A 26,302-nucleotide genomic window follows, 5' to 3' on the forward strand; every position below is an offset into this window, starting at 1 on the left:
AAGTCATAATGATTTATAAATGTTAATCAGCGTCGAGAACATGGCAGGAACGTAGAACTAGTTCAGCGTTCGGAATTTCAATTTCACAGCGACTGTAGACATTAACGTCAACTTAAGTTTAGCGACGAGAGTTTAATAAACACTGTTTCAAACATCACATGCCCCCTTTTACACGCTAAATAGCAATCTTATCTCAGGTTACTATACAAGCAGGGGCGGCACGGTGGGTAGCACTGTTGCCTCACAGCAACAAGAAGGTCCTGGGTTTGATTCCCGGGTGGACCTTTCTGTTTGGAGTTTGCACTTTCTCTCCGCGTCTGTGTGGGTTTCCTCCGGGAGCTCCGGTTTCCTCCCACAGGACTAATATGTTCAAGTGAGGGGAATTGGAGAAACAAAATTGACTGTGTTTGATATTATAACTTAAACCAGAAGCTACCTGTCATGTCATGAATGTAACCAAAGTGTGTAAAACATGACGTTAAAATATTAATAAATATAAAATTCCATTAGTGGAATGTCCAGACTGAAAAAGGTTTTTCTTGAGAGATCTGGCAACCCTGTTCACCAGTACATTTAAACTACATAGTGTCTGAACTCTCTTCACATAAGTTAATATTTATTGATGTTTGTTAGTAATGCAGCTGATCTATAACACGATAACACCCTCCAGCTTGTGTGTTGCGTGTTATGTGTTAGTATAAACATCTATTTTTGTGTACGCTTATGGCAAAGCGACTTACAATTATGACTGAATACAATTAAAGCAATTTGAGTGTTGATGACCTTGCTCAGGAGGCCTGGTGGGGTTTGAACAGGCAACCTTCTGATTTCATTTCCAGTACTTTAACCGCTTAACCGCTGCCCTGGTGGTGTTTTATATGCACTTCTTCAGATGCTGTGTGTGATACTGTGTGGTGTGTTTTTGCTCTACAGGTATCGGTGTGGATCTGGTGTGTATGGGTGAGCAGCCGCTTCATGCCGTCCCACTCTTTAAGGTTTGGATCTAAACACTATACACACATCCAGACATCTGCTCAGCCCCCTTCTCCCATAAAAACCCTGAATATTAGTCAAACTTATTAAAATGTGAAAGACAAAATATCTGCTCTAGTTTGTATTTTGGAGAGGGAGGCACTGCTGAAGGATTGAGCTCATGTGGCGTTCGAACCCGGGCTAGGTTTAACATTTCTGTCCATGCTATTTTTAACGTGCAAGGAAATATTTACCAGAAGGAAGACAAAAGCTGTGCGGGACACTGGAGTTTCTTTAAACCGAGCATTATGTCATGTCTCCATAGAACTCACTTTGTACACTGGAACAGGAAGGGCCTTCCTTAAACTGTTGCTGCAAAAGCGCTGTCCCAATACTTTTGTCCGTATAACAAGTTCAGCCATTCGCGTTACTCTGTTTAAGGCCTCGACATGGTTCTCAAAGCGCGAACGCTTATTTTTTTCTTCTCATCTGCGATTCTTCTAGGGTTCACCACCCCCACGCTGGCCAAGGAGAGCCACAGACTATCAACCACCTCCATTGTTACAGAGAGTCGTACTGTCCCACATCTATTTTTGACCTCTCGTCCAGTCGCTTTAACCAGGCAGCACCTTGCAGGGTTTGAGGTGGTAATAAGAGTAAACTCTGTGGTGGACTTGCGTATTAGACTGCTGTGCCACCTAAGTGCCTTTAGACCCATCTTTTTAAGGCAGATCTCTCTGGATTTCGACTCCAGAGTGCATCTGGGCTTTAAATTTGCTTCCATGTGCCCATATACACAGAACTGGGCGTTCAAACGAAGTCATGGTCGACAACAGATGTGTGAAAGATGTGCAAATGCTCACCCGAAGAGACTAATGACAATTCTCTCTCCTCAGTTACATAACAGAACAGTACCTGGTGACTCCAGGCTGGACGACTACAATCTGCCCCACTGGATCAACCACAGGTAAGAGTTCACGCAATTCAGTTAACGTGACCAATTACCGTCTGTGCTTAAGCTGTAGCATTAACGTTGTGAGGAATTTTACAGCTTCTACACGTCGAAGAGTCAAAGCTTGTGCAGCTCCTTCACTCCCAGAATCAAACTCGCTGGTCAGAAGGTAAGTGATCGCTCAGATCTGGATAGAGCAGTAACATAAATTTAGTCGTGTCCAATGTCTTCAGTACCTATCTGCACCAGGCGGGTTCATATGGAGATCCGTATCATGCACGGAGAGTCACACACCAATCCCCATTATCCCCCGTCTCTGTGCAGCACCATCGATCAGCCAGCAGAGGTCATAACTGCAGCAGTTATAAAGAATTTCTACAGCCCTCCCACCCTCTGACGAGCCGATCGTTGTCCGTATAGGCGCCCGGCCTGCCTGTAGCAGAGCTACCACATTTATGAGTTTAAGATGTCAGCCCTGGTGTGCTAGTGTATTTTACCCCTGTGCCACCTGAACGTTATGCTGCCAGTTATAAGGAAGCAAAATATACTTTTTTTTTTTTTTTTTTTTACTGTTTACCATTGAGAACCTCCAAACTGTCTCGTTATTAGATATGGGCAGACTTGATCTTGGTGTTTTTTACAGGACTAAATACATAAAAGTCTGTATTTTTATTCTGTTTTAAGCTTCAGGCTGAGAGATTCAAGAACAACAGAGAGCACTGTAAGTTTATTCAATTCCATTGTTTTTCTTTACTGGATTTATAACACGTCAGATAAATTGGTCATCATCCCTTCAATTTGATTTGTTTCCTTCAGCTCTCGGGGCTCCCAAGGACTCGGAAAACAGCCTCCCCATCCAGGTGGACTACGATGCCCATGATGCTCAGGTCTTCAGACTTCCTGGACCTGCCAGAGCCCAGAGAAGCAGCAACTTCAGGTAGGAATGAAGAAATGAAACACACTTATAATTAATAGAGACGCACTTAGAAATTCTGTGAACTTTAGGAGAATTGTCATTCAAAAAATGAGAACTGGAAAAAGAACTTTTTTTCATGCAAGATTGCAAATAATTTATGCGTTTTACCATCTACCGTACTTAATAGTGTAAGATTCTTTGAATCTGGAGAAATCTCTGTCTATATAGAGCGAAGCTGGAAACCACTTGTGAATGTGCGTGAAAGTCAAGCCCCCAGACGTCACAAGAATAATTTTGTGCACTAAAATGGAATTTTATATTTAAAAACATGTAGAAAGTAGAAATTATATTTGTATATATGTAAAAAATGTAGAATATATGTAGAAGTATAGAAATGTAGAATATATGTAGAAAAGGGAATTTTATATTTATATACATGTATATATATGTATTTATAAAATGGAATTTTATATTTGTATATATGTAAAAAATAAAATTAAATATTTATATATGTGTAGAAAATAGAATTATATATATATATATATATATACAGAAAATAGAATTTTATATTTATATATAGAAAATAGAATTTTACATTTATATACATACAGTATATATATATATATGTGTGTGTGTGTGTGTGTGTGTGTGTGTAATAAATATAATTTTATATACAGTGTATCACAAAAGTGAGTACACCCCTCACATTTCTGCAAATATTTTATTATATCTTTTCATGGGACAACACTATAGAAATAAAACTTGGATATAACTTAGAGTAGTCAGTGTACAACTTGTATAGCAGTGTAGATTTACTGTCTTCTGAAAATAACTCAACACACAGCCATTAATGTCTAAATAGCTGGCAACATAAGTGAGTACACCCCACAGTGAACATGTCCAAATTGTGCCCAAAGTGTCAATATTTTGTGTGACCACCATTATTATCCAGCACTGCCTTAACCCTCCCGGGCATGGAATTCACCAGAGCTGCACAGGTTGCTACTGGAATCCTCTTCCACTCCTCCATGATGACATCACGGAGCTGGTGGATGTTAGACACCTTGAACTCCTCCACCTTCCACTTGAGGATGCGCCACAGGTGCTCAATTGGGTTTAGTCCATCACCTTTACCTTCAGCTTCCTCAGCAAGGCAGTTGTCATCTTGGAGGTTGTGCTTGGGGTCGTTATCCTGTTGGAAAACTGCCATGAGGCCCAGTTTTCGAAGGGAGGGGATCATGCTCTGTTTCAGAATGTCACAGTACATGTTGGAATTCATGTTTCCCTCAATGAACTGCAGCTCCCCAGTGCCAGCAACACTCATGCAGCCCAAGACCATGATGCTACCACCACCATGCTTGACTGTAGGCAAGATACAGTTGTCTTGGTACTTCTCACCAGGGCGCCGCCACACATGCTGGACACCATCTGAGCCAAACAAGTTTATCTTGGTCTCGTCAGACCACAGGGCATTCCAGTAATCCATGTTCTTGGACTGCTTGTCTTCAGCAAACTGTTTGTGGGCTTTCTTGTGCGTCAGCTTCCTTCTGGGATGACGACCATGCAGACCGAGTTGATGCAGTGTGCGGCGTATGGTCTGAGCACTGACAGGCTGACCTCCCACGTCTTCAACCTCTGCAGCAATGCTGGCAGCACTCATGTGTCTATTTTTTAAAGCCAACCTCTGGATATGACGCCGAACACGTGGACTCAACTTCTTTGGTCGACCCTGGCGAAGCCTGTTCCGAGTGGAACCTGTCCTGGAAAACCGCTGTATGACCTTGGCCACCATGCTGTAGCTCAGTTTCAGGGTGTTAGCAATCTTCTTATAGCCCAGGCCATCTTTGTGGAGAGCAACAATTCTATTTCTCACATCCTCAGAGAGTTCTTTGCCATGAGGTGCCATGTTGAATATCCAGTGGCCAGTATGAGAGAATTGTACCCAAAACACCAAATTTAACATCCCTGCTCCCCATTTACACCTGGGACCTTGACACATGACACCAGGGAGGGACAACGACACATTTGGGCACAATTTGGACATGTACACTGTGGGGTGTACTCACTTATGTTGCCAGCTATTTAGACATTAATGGCTGTGTGTTGAGTTATTTTCAGAAGACAGTAAATCTACACTGCTATACAAGCTGTACACTGACTACTCTAAGTTATATCCAAGTTTCATGTCTATAGTGTTGTCCCATGAAAAGATATAATGAAATATTTGCAGAAATGTGAGGGGTGTACTCACTTTTGTGATACACTGTATATATATATATATATATATGTAGAAAATAGAATTTAATATTTGTATACACGTATTAAATAAAATTTTATATTTGTATATCTGTAGTAAATGAAATTTTATATTTGTATATATGTAGAAAGGGGAATTTTATGTTTATATATATATATATACTGTATGTATGTAACGGAATTATTTTCCCCTCAGGTCAGGCAGAGACAGAGAAGCGAACAACAGGAAGAGCTGGAGCTCGGTCGAGGCCAGCGGAATCAGCGGCTGCTCTCCTCCTCTCCGCCCTCTAGCCGCCGCCGAGGAGCAGCGCAGCCTGGCGTCCGACGACAGCCTGAGCCACATCTCAAACATCCTGCTGATCCCTCGCCACCCACCCCAGTACGAAGTCAGCAGCTCGCTCGGCTACACCAGCTGCACCAGAGGTACTCCACGCTGGGCAATAGGGCGTTCGTGTACAAGTTCATTTCCTGTTTATGTGCCTTTGAGAGGGAAAACAATGGATCTGGCAACAAAAATTCATGTCATAATGACTGATGAGGCACTTTGGTCATGCAGCAGTGCATTATGGGTTTGAATCTCAGTGGTGCTATCAACCGGCAGGCTTCCTGTGATGGACTGGCACCCTGCCTTGCCCTGCATTCTGGTGGAAGTGGGCTCACCATGACCCTGACCAGGGTATTCTATGCAGGCCGAATCATGTACTGTAGCTGCAGGATAAGGCTTGAGATTGATCATCAGTTATATGTGTGTGTGTGTGTGTGTGTGTGTGTGTGTGTGTGTGTGTGTGTATCAGAGCTGCTGGAGAAACTGGTGGAGTCTCAGAGAGACTCGAGCGCCCCGGGCCGCTTCACTGTGGGCAGCGCCGAGTCCACTCTGCACATCCGTCCGGGCGGATACACGCCTCAGAGAGCCCTCATCAACCCTTTCGCGCCGTCACGCATGCCCATGAAGCTCACGTCCAACCGCCGCCGCTGGATGCACACTTTCCCCGTCGGTGGGTGCACCACACACACACACACACACACACACACACTCACTGTGCACATGTGTATGTGTACATCTAGGGGTACCCGTCATGGTAATGAGTTATTTTTATACATATCTGTAGGGCTTCATTAATTGGTCGGTTTCTTTCAGGTCCGTCCGGAGAGGCGATCCAGATCCACCATCAGACGAGGCAGAACATGGCCGAGCTGCAGGGCAGCGAGCAGCGGGAGCCGGTTTACACCTCGGCCGAGCTGCTGGAACTGGCCTATCACGAGGCCATGGGCAGGTCAGACGGGCTCAGGTTTGGGTTTAGATGTATGAGTGTCATTTCCAGAAAAGTTGGGACATTTCGTAAAGCTTAATAATAAGCACACACAAGGTGGTGAGACTGAAAGTTTGAGAAGAGAATCGTTGACTGCTGTGATAGCGCCAAAGTTTGTGGATTTTGTATTTTAGCTTTATGAGTAAATAAATAAATAAATAAATTAAAGGTTTAAAGCTTGTGTGTGTTTTGTAGGCGAATGGTTTATCAGACAGCAGAGAATGGATTGTTCATCACTGGGGGACACGATGAACTGTCTGGCAGTCCAGCCAGCAGCAGTAGCACAGGTACATTTACATCTGCAGGTACATCTACAGGTACATCACGTCTACATCCACATCTACAGGTACATCACATATGCATCTACAGGTACATCTACAGGTACATCACATTTAAAGGTACAAACACATCTATATCTACAGGTACATCTATAGGTACAGCTACATGGACAGGTACATCTCATCTACATCCACGTGTACAGGTGCATCACATATGCATCTACAGGTACATCACATATGCATCTACAGGTACATCTACTGGTATATCACATCTACAGGTGCATCTACAGGTACATCATATCTACATCTACAGGTACATCACATCTACAGGTACATAATATCTACATCTACAGGTACATCACATCTACAGGTACATCATATCTACATCTACAGGTACATCATATCTACATCTACAGGTACATCATATCTACAGGTACATCATATCTACATCTACAGGTACATCATATCTACAGGTACATCATATCTACATCTACAGGTACATCATATCTACATCTACAGGTACATCATATCTACAGGTACATCATATTTACATCTACAGGTACATCACATCTACATCTACAGGTACTTCACATCTACATCTACAGGTACATCACATCTACATCCACATCTACAGGTACATCACATATGCATCTACAGGTACATCTACAGGTACATCACATTTAAAGGTACAAACACATCTATATCTACAGGTACATCTATAGGTACAGCTACATGGACAGGTACATCTCATCTACATCCACGTGTACAGGTGCATCACATATGCATCTACAGGTACATCTACTGGTATATCACATCTACAGGTGCATCTACAGGTACATCATATCTACATCTACAGGTACATAATATCTACATCTACAGGTACATCACATCTACAGGTACATCATATCTACATCTACAGGCACAGTACATCTACAGGTACATCATATCTACAGGTATAGGTGCATCACATATACATCTACAGGCACATCACATCTACAGGTACATCATATCTACATCTACAGGCACAGTACATCTACAGGTACATCATATCTACATCTACAGGTACATCACATCTACATCTACAGGTACATCACATCTACATCTACAGGTACATCACGTCTACATCCACATCTACAGGTACATCACATATGCATCTACAGGTACATCTACAGGTACATCACATTTAAAGGTACAAACACATCTATATCTACAGGTACATCTATAGGTACAGCTACATGGACAGGTACATCTCATCTACATCCACGTGTACAGGTGCATCACATATGCATCTACAGGTACATCTACTGGTATATCACATCTACAGGTGCATCTACAGGTACATCATATCTACATCTACAGGTACATCTACAGGTACATAATATCTACATCTACAGGTACATCACATCTACAGGTACATCATATCTACATCTACAGGTACATCACATCTACAGGTACATCATATCTACATCTACAGGTACATCACATCTACAGGTACATCATATCTACATCTACAGGCACAGTACATCTACAGGTACATCATATCTACATCTACAGGTACATCACATCTACAGGTACATCATATCTACATCTACAGGCACAGTACATCTACAGGTACATCATATCTACAGGTATAGGTGCATCACATATACATCTACAGGCACATCACATCTACAGGTACATCATATCTACATCTACAGGCACAGTACATCTACAGGTACATCATATCTACATCTACAGGTACATCACATCTACATCTACAGGTACATCACGTCTACATCCACATCTACAGGTACATCACATATGCATCTACAGGTACATCTACAGGTACATCACATTTAAAGGTACAAACACATCTATTTCTACAGGTACATCTATAGGTACAGCTACATGGACAGGTACATCTCATCTACATCCACGTGTACAGGTGCATCACATATGCATCTACAGGTACATCTACTGGTATATCACATCTACAGGTGCATCTACAGGTACATCATATCTACATCTACAGGTACATCACATCTACAGGTACATCATATCTACATCTACAGGCACAGTACATCTACAGGTACATCATATCTACAGGTATAGGTGCATCACATATACATCTACAGGCACATCACAGCTACAGGCACATCACAGCTACAGGTACATCACATCTACAGGTACATCATATCTACATGTACAGGTACATCACATATACATCACATCTACAGGCACATCACATCTACAGGTACAGGTACATCACATATACATCTACAGGCACATCACATCTACAGGTACATCATATCTACATCTACAGGTACATCACATCTACATCACATCTACAGGCACATCACATCTACAGGTACAGGTACATCACATATACATCTACAGGCACATCACATCTACAGGTACATCATATCTACATCTACAGGTACAGGTACATCATATCTACATCTACAGGTACATCATATCTACATCTACAGGTACAGGTACATCATATCTACAGGTACAGGTACATCACATCTACAACTACAGGTACATCACATATACATCTACAGGCACATCATATCTACAGGTACATCATATCTACAGGTACATCATATCTACATCTACAGGTACAGGTACATCATATCTACATCTACAGGTACATCATATCTACATCTACAGGTACATCATATCTACATCTACAGGTACAGGTACATCATATCTACAGGTACAGGTACATCACATCACATCTACAGGCACATCACATCTACAGGTACATCATATCTACAGGTACAGGTACATCATATCTACAGGTACAGGTACATCACATCACATCTACAGGTACATCATATCTACATCTACAGGCACATCACATCTACAGGTACATCATATCTACATCTACAGGTACATCATATCTACAGGTACAGGTACATCATATCTACATCTACAGGTACATCATATCTACAGGTACAGGTACATCATATCTACATCTACAGGCACATCATATCTACATCTACTGGTCATCTACAGGTACAGGCACATCACATCTACAGGAATTCATTCATGTCATATCAGGAATTCATATGCCTTTTCCACACACACACACACACACACACACACACACACACACACACAGTCATTGTAAACGTGTGAGGTGTTTACCATACTGATGTTTTTGCAGGTACACCTGGCAACAGTGCCTCTTTTAATGAGTACTCCAGCAGTCCAGATCCAAGTGAGTCCAAATCTCCCACACAGCCATTCATGAACACACACTATATGTGGACACCCCTCCTAATTATACAGTTTTGTTGTTTTTTGCCATATTGGATATAAATATAGTTTGTTTTATTGTAAGAATGAATCTGTTGGATGTAAATATACTGTATTATTCAGTAGGAATGAATATATGAGTATACTTCATTATGAGTGATTAAATAGTTTCTCCTCACATGTTCATTTATTAATGTACAGTATATTAGTATAAATCAGGTGTGATCTGCTCCGGTGGTGGATTATTGGCTTTTCCTCTCACCTGTGATCGCCGACGGTCTCTTTTGATTTTGGTGTTTATGAGGAGCTACATTTCTTTGTTTCTGCTCAGAAGGTTTTAGATGTTTTGCTTCTTTAAGGAACTTCAGGATCTTTTCAGGAACTTCAGGTGGTTTTTTGCAGTTTTGGGGGTGAATGACTGATGAGTAAATGTCAGCCTCTGATGATCTCTGTGTCCTAAACTCTTGTGTTCATGAGAAGTGTTCTTATTAGAATTTATATACATTTAAATAACAATTATAATTGTTTATGTATTTTTGAGAATAAAACTGTTCCACTAATACAGTAATACTGTTGCAACCATCTAGCAACACCCTGGCAACCACCTGTGATACCACAGCAATTGCTTAACAAAATGATAAGTATATAGTACACTGCAGTATTGCTTTAAATTGTGTAAATATAAACAAATCACTATGAAGACATCTAGTAAGAACACTAACCAGTCATATGATAGTGTTTGGGACACCTCCACTTGTTTTATTTAGTAACTGTTCTTCTGTTTCCCCCTGTACCCTCCTGTTGGGCTCTTCTGTTTACATTTTGAGCATTATTTATTTATTTATTTATTAAACTCTGGTTTTAAAACTCTTTTATCTTCCAAATATCTATTTATCTTACATTCATGGAATTTTAATCACGATGCTACCTGGTGCTATCAGATTGTTTACTGTAATTACACGCATGTTCTGCATGGATGGTTTCGGGCTCGCCTGTTTATCGCTGTAAATCTCGGTATATTTCACGTGTTTTAGTATATTTGTGGAGTTTCCCGTAATTTCCAGACTATAAGGCTAAACGAGAAGTTGTTTTTACTTACGGAGGTGCCGTGACTTGCGCATATATCTGCTATTAAGCAAGTTTTTAAAAAACTGCTTGAACTGTTTGAACTTGGGTGGCGCTATCGCATAAAACAAATCTAAAACTCTCCCCGTCTTCTTTCCCCCCGACGAGGAGAGTTTTAGATTTGTTTTATGTGATAGCGCCACCCAGAGTCGTAACAACTTTAATTTAATTTCTAAAATACCTTGCGAGCCGTTTAAAAATTGGTAAGGGGCTGCAAATGGCCCGAATATGCAATGGCTGTATATATGTATATTTTTTATTTTGGAAATTGACTTTTCTAGTACTACCGATAATAATAAAAACATTTAGCAACCTTTTTCGGCAGTTGTATGATGTTAGAAATAGCTCCATGCTGCAAAGCAACATAAAGATTGAAGATCGAGCACTAAAAATGGCATTTGCGTTCTATATGACCGCTCTATACTTTGGCTCAACTTATAGTCTGGAAAATACGGTACCTGTTTATATGATCCACCCTGTTTTTGTGGTTAATTCACAGATTTTACTCTAATCTCACAGTGCATGATTAATTAAGCACGTTCTCGACTAGCATCACAAACTGCTGCATCATCACCACAATGAAGAGAATAACAGTAACTCTCGTCCTCTTCTCCCTCTCTCCCCTCTCTCCCTCTCTTTCTCCTCCTTGTTTTTTATTTTTCTTTTATTCTTCTTTTTGTCTTTTTTATGTTGTCTGTGTCTGCGTGGACGTATTTTCTGTTCCCTGCCTCCCTCTCTTCTCATTCTCCCGTTCCCAATTTTACCTACCCTCCCATTTGGCGCTACGTGTGAATGTGGGAATTTTGTACATGCTCTGCTTGGGGTGGTGTGTGTGTATGTGCGCGTTCGTGTGTGTGCGTGTGTATGTGTGTGTGTGTGTGTGCCCATGAAGCTCTGCAGCTCTCTCCCCCACCAACAGTGCCGGCGTTCTGTTGTACGGTGGGCGTGGACTGGAAGTCTCTGACCACGCCGGCGTGCCTCCCGCTCACCACCGATTACTTCCCCGAACGTCAGACCCTGCAGAACGACTACACAGAGGGCTGCTACGACCTGCTGCCTCACACTGACCTGGAGCGGTACACACACACACACACACACACACTTTAGCATTGATCCCAGGTTCCCGAGGCCCATTTTGGTGTGCAGCACCCACTCGTTTAGCAGGCCACCATAGCAACTACCAGGGATACCACAGCGTGCACTGAGCAACACCCTATCAACTACCTGGAACTCCATAGCAACCACATAGCAACACACTTCCATTCCATTCTCAGTGGATGTTCCGGTTCATTCCAGAGCTGCTGAGTGGGGCTGAGGTCAGGGCTCAGTGCAGGACACTGGAGTTACTTGCGTTCTGATTGGCTGTTGTTTATTCGTGTTGGTTCCAGGCGTGATGATGAAGCTCCGGTGATCAGTGCACCACGCGTGTTCGAGGAGTTTATCTGTCAGAGGCTGATGCAGGGCTACCAGATCATCGTTCAGCCCAACACCAGGAAGGCTCCGCCCGCTGTGGCCCCGCCCCTCAGCAGCAGCCCGCTTTATTCCCGCGGTAAACGGAACGCACCTCACTCTACAACATCTCTACATCAGTCGTTTCATTTGTTTTCGTCTTGTTTTTATTCAGTGCTTGATGGTGAAGCTGGTCACATTATGTAGATCCAATCAGAACTGTTTGATATTTAGATTCGTTGATTGATTATTTACTTTTGTCTGTGTGTCTCTTTCTCAGGACTGTTGTCTCGGAGGAAGGCGGAGGAAGAGGAGAGTCAGTACTGGCTCAGTATGGGTCGAACCTTCCACAAAGTCTGCCTGAAAGATAAGATCATCACAGTTACTCGCTACCTACCCAAGTGAGTGTCAGACTTTTACTCATAAATGATTCCACATGACAGACTCACAACTGAACTACAGCGCTTCTGTTCATCTGTTACAAATGACTAGATTGAGAGAAAAAGTCCAGAAATAGAATATTTTCAAAATGTTTAAATATTTATTCATTTTGTTTTCATCAACCACTTTATCCTGGTCAAGATTGCAGCAGGTCCGGTTTTACCATTCACACTTAAATTAGCTCCAGGCTTTTATCCAAAGCGACTTACAACTGTGACACTACACAATCTAAGCGATTAAGGATTAAGGGCCTTGCAGTAATGGGTCTTGAACCGACAACCTTCTGATTACTCGTCCAATACCTTAATTGCTAGGCTAGAACTAATCTGAACCAGGAAAAACTGGTCGCAAGGCAGGAATCCCTTGGTCAGGGCTTTAATTTATCGCAGGGCTTCGGCCACCCACCAATCATGACTGTGTAGACACCTGGCTGGCCGATAGCACCGCTGAGAATGGAACACTATAAAGTTATTAGTTACTCAGATATAACCAAAGCATCTAAGGAGAAAGGACGATTGATTGGTGTGCTGTCCGGGATGTATTCCTGCCCTAGGGTCCTGTGTTTGCAAGGAAACCGGACCCACCACGACCCTGACCAGGATAAAGCAGTGGTAAAAATGAAGTGAAATAAAAAAAAACACATTAAAAGTAATTAAAGTTTCTCAGCTAAACAAAGGTGTGGATATCACACACACACACACACACACACACACACACACACACACTTAGACACCATAGAAAATCTGACTGTATGCCTGTGTGTGTGTGTGGTAGGTATCCGTACGAATCGACGCAGATCCAGTACAGCTACAGCCTCTGCCCACCTCACCCAGACAGCCATTTCGTGCCGTGCTGGGTGGAGTTTAGCCACGAGCGGCTGGAGGAGTATAAGTGGAACTACCTGGATCAGTACATCTGCTCGGCCGGATCCGAGGACTTCAGGTGCTCGAACATTCAGACTGAAATCTGAGTCAGATTTGATTGTGTAAATGAACGGAGGGTTGACGGGCAGTGGATCTTTTACCACCAAGTTAAATTGATCGATTCGGGTCATTTTGTAAACATTTTTTACAAAAATGATTATAAAAATTATACATTAAATTATTATACAGCGTAAAATCTAAATTTTGGTTATAAAATAAAAAATAGCCCAAATTATAAAGACAAGATCAAATTACACTAAATATTACCTGTCCGACTCCGCAGCCTGATCGACTCGCTGAAGTTCTGGCGTACCCGCTTCCTGTTGCTTCCAGCCGGTGGCGCCAGGCGGGTGGCGGACGGCGAGGGCCACTGGGACGTGTATGGAGAGGGACCCGGTGTGATTTCGGGGTCGGGGCCCGGGGACTGGGCCCTGCTTGACGGCTTCATCCGCTTCCTGGAGGGGCTGAACAGAATCCGCCGGCGGCATCGATCCGATCGGATCGTCCGGGTGAGTTAGCGGGCGAATGTGATGGAATACGGTGCCAGCATTCGAGCGTTGCTCAGGGGCCCAATGGTGGCAACTTGAACCAGCAACCCCACCACTGCCAGGCCCTTAACCCTCAATTGCTTAGACTGTATTATGTCACAGTACTGTTAGTCGCTTTGTTATTAATGTTACTACTGTGATTATTTTTTACAGAAAGGAGCTGCAATTAAGGGTCTCCAGGTCCCTGCTCCCCTGTCCCCCTACAACCCTGAGCCTATAGCGCCTCCACTGGGCAAAAAGGGTGCTTCAGCTCTCTCCACTCTGCTGGAACTGGATCAGACCCAAAAGTACGTCCCACTCAGTTCCTAGTTGTCTTTGCCGTGTTCCTGTTTGGATATGCTCAGTTCTTTTTGCACTCTGGTGACCCCTGCTGGTTGAATAACATCTCAGCGGCTAAAGAGGGCTGCAGGCTAGCACACGATCAGATTCGACAGGACGCCAATCCATTGCGGGACCTCATTCAATACCCCCACCCTCACCTCTGGGTGTTGCTACCCTGGAACCATAGCTGTGCCACCCTAGCATCTTTTTATTGTATTATTTTATTTTATATATTATATTATATTATATTATATTATATTATATTATATTATATTATATTTATTATATTATATTTATTATATTATATTAATTATATTATATTATATTAATTATATTATTTTTATTATATTATATTATTTTAATTATATTATATTATATTTATTATATTATATTTATTATATTATATTGTATTAGTTATATTTTATTATATAATTATATTTATTATTATATTATAATTATATTTATTATTATATTATATTATATTATATTTATTTATATTTATTATATTATATTTATATTATATTGTATTATATTATATTGTTATATTATATTGTATTTTTATTTTGTTTTATTATATTTTATTATATATATATTTTTTTATTTTTTATTTTTTTATTTTATTAATTATATAGATTTTTATTTTGTTAATTATATTATATTATAAGCACTTTAAAACCACATTTTTCCTCTTATTCGGCAGGACTCTCGAGGAGCACCAGGCTGGAGTTCAGCACGCAGCGACAAAAGCGACCGCGCCCATCAGTGATGCTGTTGCCTCCATTGCCATGGCAACTACCTATGTAGACAGCCCCAGAAAGGTGAGAACGCCTCAAACATCAAGATTTTGATTTTCTTTTCATATTTTGTCATTAATTGGTATGACCAAAAGTATTTGGACACCCGATCATGAGCTTGTTGGACGTCCCATTTCAAAAACTAAAGGTATTAAAACAGGGTGACGTCTATGTGAACAACAGCCGCTCTTCTGAGTAAGCTTCTCACAAGACTTGGAGGTACGTCTGTGGGAATTTGTGCCCGTGTCAATCTGTATGACTGGGCGCTGATGTTGGTGTTCTGCTTCATTCCAGAGCTGCTTAGTGGGGTTGAGGTCAGGGCTCGCTGCAGGTCACTGGATCACCTTGACACCAAAGGGTTCAAGTTGAAAGCACATGTGTTATTTAATACATCTAAACATAGTAAATTAAGAGTGGTGTCCACATATTTTTGATCATGTAGTGTAACTGATCCGAGTACAAAGCTCGTAATTTCTTTTTCTTTGTTTGTAGGGCTGATAATTGTTTTTCCAAATCAATATTTTGATCGTTTACTAGCTCAATCAGTTCAGCGTAATACAAACAGCATGTCTCGTGTTCGGTGCTCGGGTCCCGACTCGTGTCTTTCGTTTTCTGAATAATTTAAGTGTCTGTGATGGTTTTTTCTTTGTAAACACCTCTTATTCTCCTCTAATAACTTTTATCTACGATCCTAAAGGACACAGACCTGCACTGTCTTCAACCTGCTTAGATCCACCTGACTGCTTCCGTCTTGATTTAGAGTTTATTTATTTGTTTTATCTATTGATTATTTACAGTTCACGGTTTACTTTGGTGCTCGGGTGGTGCAGGGATAGCACGCTAGTGCAGTCTGCTGGGGGTCCCTGATTGCAGTTGAAATGGGTATATTGCTGCTCCGACCCACACGCAGCCCTTAGCGGAACACTTTTTGACCCGTGCACTCAATATTATTCAATTGCCTGCTAGGGCGGGATGAACGGACTATGTTAAAACACGTCCTGACTGAGTGACCACGGTCAGAACACGAGGAACGTCGTAGGTTTTATTGACGTTCGGACGGTCGCGGTGTGATTGTGGAACACAGAAGGTCTTAACGAAAGCTGTGCGGGTCTCAGTCTCAGCATTCACAAGCAAATCATCCTCCTGGGTTCTTCTCTCTCTCTCTCTCTCTCTCTCTCTCTCTCTCTCTCTTACTCTCTCTCTCTCTGTTTGGTGTTTCTATTCCCTGAATGCTGACAGGACGCTGCGTTCATGTTGGATTTTATTCGTAGCCCTCGCTCCTCCTTCTTGTCTCACTCTCAGGTCAGTATCTCCCCCCCGTCCCTCCTTCGGTCTGCCCTGTAGAAGCACGATTCCTTTCACATGCCATCTTTTGTTTCCCTTTAGTCCTAACACGCCGCTGTCTGATCTGGTTTTAATCTGGTTTTGCATCCCTTATTTCTTTCCCCCAAAACTTGCTGAGGCTTAGAAATGTTGAATTTTTTTTTATATTTAATTGTTCCTAGTATTAAAGATAACGATTCAATTCAGAATGTGTACGTTTAGGACATGCATGGTGTGGCAAAACGAGTATTCAAACAACTTTTATTTTTGTTATTTAGTATACACTGTATAGCCAAAAGTATGTGGACACCTGGCCACGTGTTTAAGGACCACACCTTAATGCTGGAACAGGACGGTTCCTCCTCAGATTGTCGCCTCAAAGTTTCCAGAAGCGTATCATCTATGCCACAACACACTACTTAAGTAGGGTGTCCACATACTTTTAGCTATGCATGGTCTGTCTGAAAACCTAGCTCTCCCCTCAGGGAGGCAGTAGGTTTTCAAACGGACCCGAATTGCACCCCCGTTTCCCCCTCATGTACTTTTTTGGAGCATTCCGTTTCCATGCATGTGTAGAAGTCATCGTGAGTTTCTTTGCATGAAATCAGACTCAGTCGTGTCCGTCGTTAAGATTCGAACCCTGGCGCTGTGAAGCCGTAGCTAACTCTCTGATTGGTTCCCGAAGATGCCAGCTGAGCCACATGGTGCCAATCCTGCCGATTCCGGATTAACGGACAAAGTAGGAAGCCAATCGAACGAGAGGATGATGAGCGGCGCCGCTACCGGAGAGGCTGCCAGCGGAGCTGAATCAGGGTAACATACAGTATATACACTGATCAGCCAGAACATTAAAACCACCTCCTTGTTTCTACACTCACTGTCCATTTTATCAGCTCCACTTACCATATAGAAGCACTTTGTAGTTCTACAATTACTGACTGTAGTCCATCTGTTTCTCTGCATGCTTTGTTAGCTCCCTTTCATGCTGTTCTTCAATGGTCAGGACCCCCACAGGACCACCACAGAGCAGGTATTATTTAGTTGGTGGATCATTCTCAGCACAGCAGTGATACTGACATGGTGGTGGTGTGTTAGTGTGTGTTGTGCTGGTATGAGTGGATCAGACACAGCAGCGCTGCTGGAGTTTTTAAACACCTCACTGTCACTGCTGGACTGAGAATAGTCCACCAACCAAAAATATCCAGCCAACAGCGCCCCGTGGGCAGCGTCTTGTGACCACTGATGAAGGTCTAGAAGATGACCGACTCAAACAGCAGCAATAGATAAGCGATCGTCTCTGACTTTACATCTACAAGGTGGACCGACTAGGTAGGAGTGTCTAATAGAGTGGACAGTGAGTGGACATGGTATTTAAAACCTCCAGCAGCACTGCTGTGTCTGATCCACTCATACCAGCACAACACACACTAACACACCACTACCATGTCAGTGTCACTGCAGTGCTGAGAATCATCCACCACCTAAATAATACCTGCTCTGTGGTGGTCCTGTGGGGGTCCTGACCATTGAAGAACAGTGTGAAATGGATGGACTACAGTCAGTAATTGTAGAACTACAGGCAAGTGGCACCTCTCTATGTCTGCTGAAGGAAGAATTAGACAAGTTTAAACCTCTGCTATTATAAAATGAGGTATCCTGTTGTCCACTGAGAATGTGCAGCGTCTCCTATTCATTGTGACTGTCCGGTCATTTCTCTCTCTCAGGGCTCAGCAGGGCGGCCTGTCGTCCTCCTCCACCCTGCTGGAGATCCTGGAGGCCATCAAACACCCCACGTAAGAACCTATACACACCAAACAACCAGCACATGACATAAGGGAGAAAAGTGTACTTCCAGTTCCACACTACATGGCCAAAAGTATGCGGACACGCCCTAAAATTATTCAGAATTATTCCTTTTCTATTGTTGTTGTTTGTACAGGACGGGGGTGCAGCTGCTACCCGAGCAGAAGGGTCTGCCGCCGAACTGCTTCATCAGCGCTGAGGTGGTTCACTGGCTGGTGAACACGGTGGAAAACGTGGCCGCGCAGGGCATCGCCGTGGAGATCATGCAGGTATGTGATGGTGTTCCAAAATGCGTTCCAGTGCATTCATGGTCTGTTTTTTAGCACCGCTTTATCCTGGTCAGGGTTGCGGTGGGTCAGATTCATCGGGCGAAAGGCAGGAGACACCCCAGATATGTTGCCAGTCCGTCACACACACATCTGTATGTGTGTGTCTTTGGTAAATGTGTGTACTAATGTGTGTGTGTGTGTGTGTGTGTGTGTGTGTGTGTGTGTACACGTGTGTTTTGTACTAACATCTGTGTGTGTGTGTGTTTGATGAATGTGTGTTTTGTGCTAATATGTGTGTGTGTTTTGTAATAACACATCTGTATGTGTGTGTGCGTGTGTGTTTTGTACTAAAACATCTGTGTGTGTTTTGTACTAAAACATCTGTGTGTGTGTTTTGTACTAAAACATCTGTGTGTGTGTTTTGTACTAAAACATCCGTGTGTGTGTTTACTTTACTATTATGTCTGTGTGTGTGTTTTGTACTAACACATCTGTATGTGTGTGTGTTTTGTACTAACACATCTGTATGTGTGTGTGTGTTTTGTACTAACACATCTGTATGTGTGTGTGTGTTTTGTACTAACACATCTGTATGTGTCTTTGGTAAATGTGTATTTTACTAACACATCTGTGTGTGTTTTACTAATATGTCTGTGTGTGTCTTTCTATGCAATCTTTACACAAAAAGGCAGTTTAACTAACACATCGGTGTGTGTGTGTGTGTGTGTGTGATCCTGTAGAAAATGCTGGATGACGGTCTGATAGCTCACGCCTCCGGTGAGGCCATGCGCACCTTCGTCTACGGCTTCTACTTCTACAGGATCGTGGACAAGGACACAGAGAGAGGTAAGTCAGAGCCGCATGGCATCCACCGGGTGGCGCAGTACACCACCACCTCTGTGTTTATCCTAGCTTCACTGACGCTCACTCGATTCTGCAGGTCCTGGACCTTCTGCACTACCAGCAGGTGGCGCCAGTACCTTCTCAGCGGCCCTGGAGGATTTCACGCTCTTCCAGAGGAAGTGGTTCGAGGTGGCGTTCACGCTGGAGGAGCGGCGCTCCTGCGATCTGCCCACCTTCCTGCTGCCGTGGCTGCCCAGCCGACCCGCCTCGTACGCCAGCCGGCACAGCTCGTTCAGCCGCAGCTTCGGGGGGCGCAGCCAGGCTGCTGCTTTGCTAGGTACGCATTGTTACTCTACACTCTGGGGGGTGTTGGGGGTGTTACTCAAGTCTACACTTATCAAGCACTTTATTAGGTACAACCATCTGCTATATACATTTATTTATGATGTAATCACCCTACAGATGATTCCAAATCCAAAGTACCAGATCCCAAACCTGTAATAAACTCATATATCAAGGACAAATAGCAAAACGAATGGAACACACGCCAGAATAATAAATTATACAAAGCGAAACCCATTATTGCAGAAAAAATGCCGACCTACCCCAAAAACCACTAAGACCAGGCAGTGTACACAAAATGCCGTATTGGACACACCAGAATAACGCACCAGATATTCTGCTAGCACACCAGCGCCGAGATTCTGAACACCCTGGTTCGAATCTCGGCTCGGTTACCGGTCGGCTGGGCGCCATCTAGTGGGCAAAATTGGCTGCAGTCTCTGCCACTGTGTCTGCTGGGTGGAATGACTGGACTGTGTGGGTGGGGTCTTCAAACGCTGTGCAAGGACCCTGGTTAGCGGATAGAGGCGCATGAAGAAGGGGTCTGCTAGGACTGCGCACACGTCGGAGGGCACGTGAGCAGCAATATACCCTCCTCCAACGCAATCAGGGATCCACAGCAGCGGAAGATGAATTGACTACGCTAAATAGGGAGAAAAAGGAAGAAAATGCATTAATAAATAGGAGCTGTTGAGTGGGGCTGAGGTCAGAAAAGGGCCTTCCCTAAATTGCCTATAATTTACTTTATATGATTGATTTATTATGCCTGTTTGCAATTGTTGTGCTTGAAATTCATAAATTCCAAAATTGAAAGGTGTGTCCCAATACTTTTGTCCACATGTTGTATGTAAAGCTCTGGTACAAAATGTCCAGGATGTCCTACAAGCTCATGGTCATCTGTCCACTCACTTTTGACCATGTAATGTACACTGGCTGTTCTAAATGGCCACTGTAACGTCATTTTTTTTCGGACGCGTTTGTTTCTCTCTCTTGTTTTGCAGGCGCTACGGTACCCGAGCAGAAGACGGTCACGCTGGACGTGGACATTAACAACCGCAGCGATCGCACCGAATGGTGCAGCTGTTATTACCACGGCAACTTTTCACCCAACGCCGCCTTCGAGATCAAGCTGCACTGGATGGCCGTGACGGCGGCGGTGCTGTTCGAGATGGTCGGTGATGGTCTGAACATAGAAATCCATGAGACAGAGATAAAAAAAAACAAGCATTTATAAACAATCTTGTCATTTAAAAATAATAACATTATAGAAGCGTCACGTTTGGCTCATTTTGTAATGGAATTGTTGCTTAGTGCCGGAGCTTTTGATCAAATCTCATTATTAATCATCCAATTAATATTCCAAAGGAAATAAATGGTGCTCAGGTGGTGAAGCAGAGCCACCGACCTGCCCGGGCCATGTTTGAGGGAGGTAAAGTCGGACGGGGTCTGTTCCCATTGCGATATAAGATCCCCAGGACTGGTCTGGGTGCCTGCACGAGTTTGGAGGGGTGGGGTTGGTCACATGGACCGTAATGTGGCTATTTGTACACAATACAGTTTGTGAACCCAAGACTGGCAGGGGAAAAGAAGCGGCTGCACATTGGACAGATTGTGGTGATCCAGCTCTCCTTGATCAGAGTGGGGTTGTGCAAGCAGCCACAGATTCATAATAAACTGATTAAGGGAGGGAAGGTCAGACAGGGTTCCCCCTTCCAGATTTCCAGGACTGGTCTGGGTGCCTGCATGAGTTTGTGGGGGGGGGGGGGTGGGGTGGGGGTCACATGGACCTTAATGTGGCTATTTGTACACAGTACAGCTCAGTTTGTGAACCCATTGTGGTGATCCATCTCTCCTTTATCAGACGCAGATTCACAGTGGGGAATTGGAAATGACTAAATTGGGAAATAGTGGCGTTATGGTTTCTGAATCGTTCCAGAATGCCTTTGTGATTGTGTACACAGCCATAGCTCCCTATAAAATGTGTTCCTGTAAACCCGCAGGTGCAAGGCTGGCACAGGAAGGCGGCATCATGTGGATTCCTGTTGGTGCCCGTGCTGGAGGTACCGTTCGCTCTGCCCTCGTGCCTGTACGGCGACCCGCTGCGCGCTCAGCTCTTCATCCCGCTGAACATCCAGTACCTGCTCAGAGACGGCAGCGACAACCTGTTTGATGGTGAGTATTCTTTTTAGCATCATGCTGTAGGGTGCTCGGGTGGCACAGGCATGTTACACTTCAATGCCCATCTCTGCTGAAACTTTGGGAGCTATTAGCCAACCGGGCGTCTACACAGACATGATTGGCTATGTCTATGTCTGTCATAGAATGCCTTTATTTGTCATACGGTATATAGATATACATTGTACGGCGCCCCTGGAGCTGAGAGGGTTAACAGTGGCTGCATGGCAGGGTTGCTCTACCCACTAGGCTAACACTGTCCCATGACCAGTGTTGTTAAATCGATTCCCCGGCCTTTCTGTGTAAAGTTTGCACGTTCTCCCTAGGTCTGCGTGGGTTTTCTCCCACAGTCCAAAGACGTGCAATCAGGTTAATTGGACCTACTGGAAATTGTGTATGTGTTTGTGTACTGTGATGGACTGTCGACCTGTCCGGGGTGTTTTCCTACCTTTTACCCAATGGATCAGACCCACTGCGACCCTGACCAGGATAAAGCGGTGGTAAAACAGACATTGAATAAATTAATTAATAAATAATCTGTTTAGTGAGAATGGTTTGTCACCCAAATTAGCCTGGTCAGTGTTGGGCCCTGTGGGGTCAGTACAGTACAGTACAGTCAGTAATTGTCTGCCGGCAATTTGCATCTATATGGTACGTGTATATAGAAGTATATAGAAGCTGGCTGTTCCTAATAAACTGGCCAGTGAGTGTAGTCTCAGACCATGCTGTGTGTTTCCGCCAGGGTTTGAACCCGAGACGTACTGGGACCGGATGCAGCTCTTCCAGGAGGCGATTCTGTACAGGTACCCTCACTTACCCCCCCCCCCCCCACCAACATTATTATATGTTTAGGAATCTGCTGTACCCCAGTAGTAACGTTCTTTTACCTTTTTCAGGTTTGGATTTGTGCAGGATAAGTTTTCTACATCAACCTTCAACTTCCCTGCTGAGAACAAGCCTCAGTACATCCACGTCACAGGTACACCGAAAAAACCCAAACGATAATATATATATATTTATAATATACACCGATCAGCCATAACATTAAAACCACCTCCTTGTTTCTACACTCACTGTCCATTTTATCAGCTCCACTTACCATATAGAAGCACTTTGTAGTTCTACAATTACTGACTGTAGTCCATCACCCTGTTCTTCAATGGTCAGGACCCCCACAGGACCACCACAGAGCAGGTATTATTTAGGTGCTGGATGATTCTCAGCACTGCAGTGACACTGACATGGTGGTGGTGTGTTAGTGTGTGTTGTGCTGGTGTGAGTGGATCAGACACAGCAGCGCTGCTGGAGTTTTTAAACACCGTGTCCACTCACTGTCCACTCTATTAGACGCTCGTACCTAGTTGGTCCACCTTGTAGATGTAAAGTCAGAGACGATCGTTCATCTTCTAGACCTTCATCAGTGGTCACAGGACGCTGCCCACGGGGCGCTGTCGGCTGGATATTTTTGGTTGGTGGACTATTCTCAGTCCAGCAGTGACAAGTGAGATGTTTAAAAACTCCAGCAGCGCTGCTGTGTCTGATCCACTCATACCAGCACAACACACACTAACACACCACCACCATGTCAGTGTCACTGCAGTGCTGAGAATGATCCACCACCTAAATAATACCTGCTCTGTGGTGGTCCTGTGGGGGTCCTGACCATTGAAGAACAGCATGAAAGAAGAATAACAAAGCATGCAGAGAAACAGTCTACAGTCAGTAATTGTAGAACTACAAAGTGCTCCTATATGGTAAGTGGAGCTGATAACATGGACAGTGAGTGTAGAAACAAGGAGGTGGTTTTAATGTTATGGCTGATCAGTGTATAACTCCAGTGTCTTGCACAGAGCCCCGACCCCCATCGAACTGCTCTGGGATGAACCGGAACATCGACTGACGCTTCCTTGATTAACATCAGTGCACAGCCATATAAATGCTGACATATTTTAATTGAATGGGCACAATGTGGCTCGCCTCACAGCTAGAAGGTCCCAGGTGGAGCGGTCCAGGTCCTTTCTGTTTTTTTTTCTTTCTGAGTTTGCATGTTCTCCCAGTGTGTGTGGGTTTCCTCCTCCCACAGTACAAAAACATGCAGTCAGGTTAATTGGAGACACTGAATTGCCCTATAGGTGAATGGGTGTGTGTGTGTGTGTGTGTGTGTGCCCTGTGATGGACTGGCGCCCCGTCCAGGGTGTTACTGTGTGCCTTGCGCCCATTGAAAAGCTGGGATAGGCTCCAGCACCCCCCGTGACCCTGATTGGATCAGCGGTTAAGACAGTGAGTGAGTGTTTTTCTCTCTCTCATGTATTTGCTCTGTGTATCCAGGTACGATATTCATGCAGTTACCGTTCTCTAAGAGGAAGTACAACAGCGGTCAGCAGCGGCGCCGCCGCAATTCGGCCTCCTCGGCCAGCCAGAGTCTGTTCGGCTCCGAGGAGCGCGTGGGCTACTACTGGGCCTACAACGCCATGCTGACCAAAGCGTGGCGCACCGGCGTGCTGGGCGATGAGAGACTAGCCGAGCGACTCCTGCGCGACTTCACCGACTTCTGCGGCAACAAGGGCAACCGACTGGTGGCCTTCTGGGAGAGCTGTGTGGAGAGAATGAACTCTAGCGCCCCCTGAGGCAGACGCTGTGCCGTCAGGGCTGTTCAGCGCTGTAGAACTGTTCACTAGAACCCACTGTATACATGGTACAGTGGCACAGTGGTACAGTAAGTAGTGTTCATGCCTTACAGCTCCAGGATCCCGGGTTCAACTCTGAGCTGCTGTGTGTTGATCTGACTGTACCTGCAGTGTCTGTAGGTGAAATAAATTCTACTATGAACTGGTGCACTGTGCAGGTTTTACTCCACAGAAAGAGTAAACAACACTGAATCAGATCAAACATGCAAGAATTGGCAGTGATTAGCAGGTGAATTCTGATTGGTGCTTTCACACAGTGCCAAAACAAGCTGTATAAATAAAATAAATAAATAAATAACTGCATATGCCTCTCTCTCATTCATGCACATGGTCTCCACTTCTGTTATGCTATGGAGGGCATTCTTCTGGCTTTTAAACATACACTATCGCCAAAAGTATTCGCTCGTCTGCCTTCACACTCATATGAACCTGAGTGACTCCCATTCTTAATCCATAGCGCCTTAATCCATATGATGTCGCCACCCTTTGCAGCTGTAACAGCTTCAACTCTTCTGGGAAGGCTTTCCACAAGGTTTAGGAGTGTGTTTATGGGAATTTGTGACCATTCTTCGAGGCCTGGCTCGCAGTCTTCGCTCTAATTCATCCCAAAGGTGTTCTATCGGGTTGAGGTCAGTCATGCACAGTCATGCAGAAAGGGGCGATCCCGAAACTGTTCCCACAAAGTCGGGAGCATGAAATTGTCCAAAATCTCTTGGTGTGCTGAAGCATTAAGAGTTCCTTTCACTGGAACTAAGGGGCCGAGCCCGACTCCTGAAAAACACCCCCACACCATAATCCCCCCCTCCACCACACTTTACACTCGGCACAATGCAGTCAGACAGGTACCGTTCTCCTGGCAACCGCCGAACCCAGACTCGTCCATCGGATCGCCAGACGGAGAAGCGTGATTCGTCACTCCAGAGAACTGCTCTAGAGTCCAGTGGCGGCGTGCTTTACACCACTGCATCCGACGCTTTGCATTGCGGTTGGTGATGTGAGGCTTGGATGCAGCTGCTCGACCATGGAAACCCGTTCCATGAAGCTCTACACACTGTTCTTCAGCTAATCTGAAGGCCACATGAAGTTTGGAGGTCTGTAGTGATCGACTCTGCAAAAAGTTGGTGACCTCTGCGCACTATGTTCCTCAGCATCCGCTGACCCGCCCTGTCATTTTACGTGGAAACACTTCATGGCTGAGTTGCTGTCGTTCCCAATCGCTTTCACTTTGTTATTATAGCACTGACAGTCGACTGTGGAATATTTAGTAGTGAGGAAATTTCATTTCTGGACTTGTTGCACAGGTGGCATCACGGTACCACGCTGGAATTCAAT

The 26,302-nt window shown here is 44.0% G+C and overlaps 1 protein-coding gene across 7 annotated transcripts in view; it reads left to right on the forward strand.

The window, feature by feature from the left end:
* Positions 1-25,273, forward strand: part of depdc5 (DEP domain containing 5, GATOR1 subcomplex subunit) — a 33,743-nt gene extending 8,470 nt beyond the window's left edge. Inside the window, exons 16-43 of one of the 7 annotated variants that reach the window (XM_063013974.1) lie at positions 934-995; positions 1,869-1,939; positions 2,024-2,093; positions 2,609-2,645; positions 2,741-2,861; positions 5,293-5,519; positions 5,891-6,091; positions 6,235-6,370; positions 6,602-6,693; positions 9,836-9,889; positions 11,945-12,128; positions 12,441-12,601; positions 12,782-12,902; positions 13,717-13,884; positions 14,149-14,374; positions 14,567-14,700; positions 15,435-15,552; positions 16,768-16,830; positions 17,537-17,664; positions 18,576-18,644; positions 18,791-18,923; positions 19,664-19,769; positions 19,864-20,103; positions 21,110-21,279; positions 22,109-22,280; positions 23,026-23,086; positions 23,180-23,262; positions 24,612-25,273. In XM_063013974.1, coding sequence (XP_062870044.1) covers positions 934-995; positions 1,869-1,939; positions 2,024-2,093; positions 2,609-2,645; positions 2,741-2,861; positions 5,293-5,519; positions 5,891-6,091; positions 6,235-6,370; positions 6,602-6,693; positions 9,836-9,889; positions 11,945-12,128; positions 12,441-12,601; positions 12,782-12,902; positions 13,717-13,884; positions 14,149-14,374; positions 14,567-14,700; positions 15,435-15,552; positions 16,768-16,830; positions 17,537-17,664; positions 18,576-18,644; positions 18,791-18,923; positions 19,664-19,769; positions 19,864-20,103; positions 21,110-21,279; positions 22,109-22,280; positions 23,026-23,086; positions 23,180-23,262; positions 24,612-24,910 — 3,707 coding nt within the window. In that variant the 3' untranslated portion in view covers positions 24,911-25,273. Of the gene's footprint in view, positions 1-933; positions 996-1,868; positions 1,940-2,023; positions 2,094-2,608; positions 2,646-2,740; positions 2,862-5,292; positions 5,520-5,890; positions 6,092-6,234; positions 6,371-6,601; positions 6,934-6,997; positions 7,057-7,353; positions 8,137-9,835; positions 9,890-11,944; positions 12,129-12,440; positions 12,602-12,781; positions 12,903-13,716; positions 13,885-14,148; positions 14,375-14,566; positions 14,701-15,434; positions 15,553-16,767; positions 16,831-17,536; positions 17,665-18,575; positions 18,645-18,790; positions 18,924-19,663; positions 19,770-19,863; positions 20,104-21,109; positions 21,280-22,108; positions 22,281-23,025; positions 23,087-23,179; positions 23,263-24,611 lie in introns of those variants that run through there. The other 6 variants (XM_063013976.1, XM_063013977.1, XR_010015242.1 and 3 more) reach the window with 6 other exon arrangements.
* Positions 25,274-26,302: the final 1,029 nt, after the last annotated feature.

This window comes from Trichomycterus rosablanca, chromosome 18 (genome assembly GCF_030014385.1).
Source record: "Trichomycterus rosablanca isolate fTriRos1 chromosome 18, fTriRos1.hap1, whole genome shotgun sequence".
NCBI classification, from domain to species: Eukaryota; Metazoa; Chordata; class Actinopteri; order Siluriformes; family Trichomycteridae; genus Trichomycterus; species Trichomycterus rosablanca.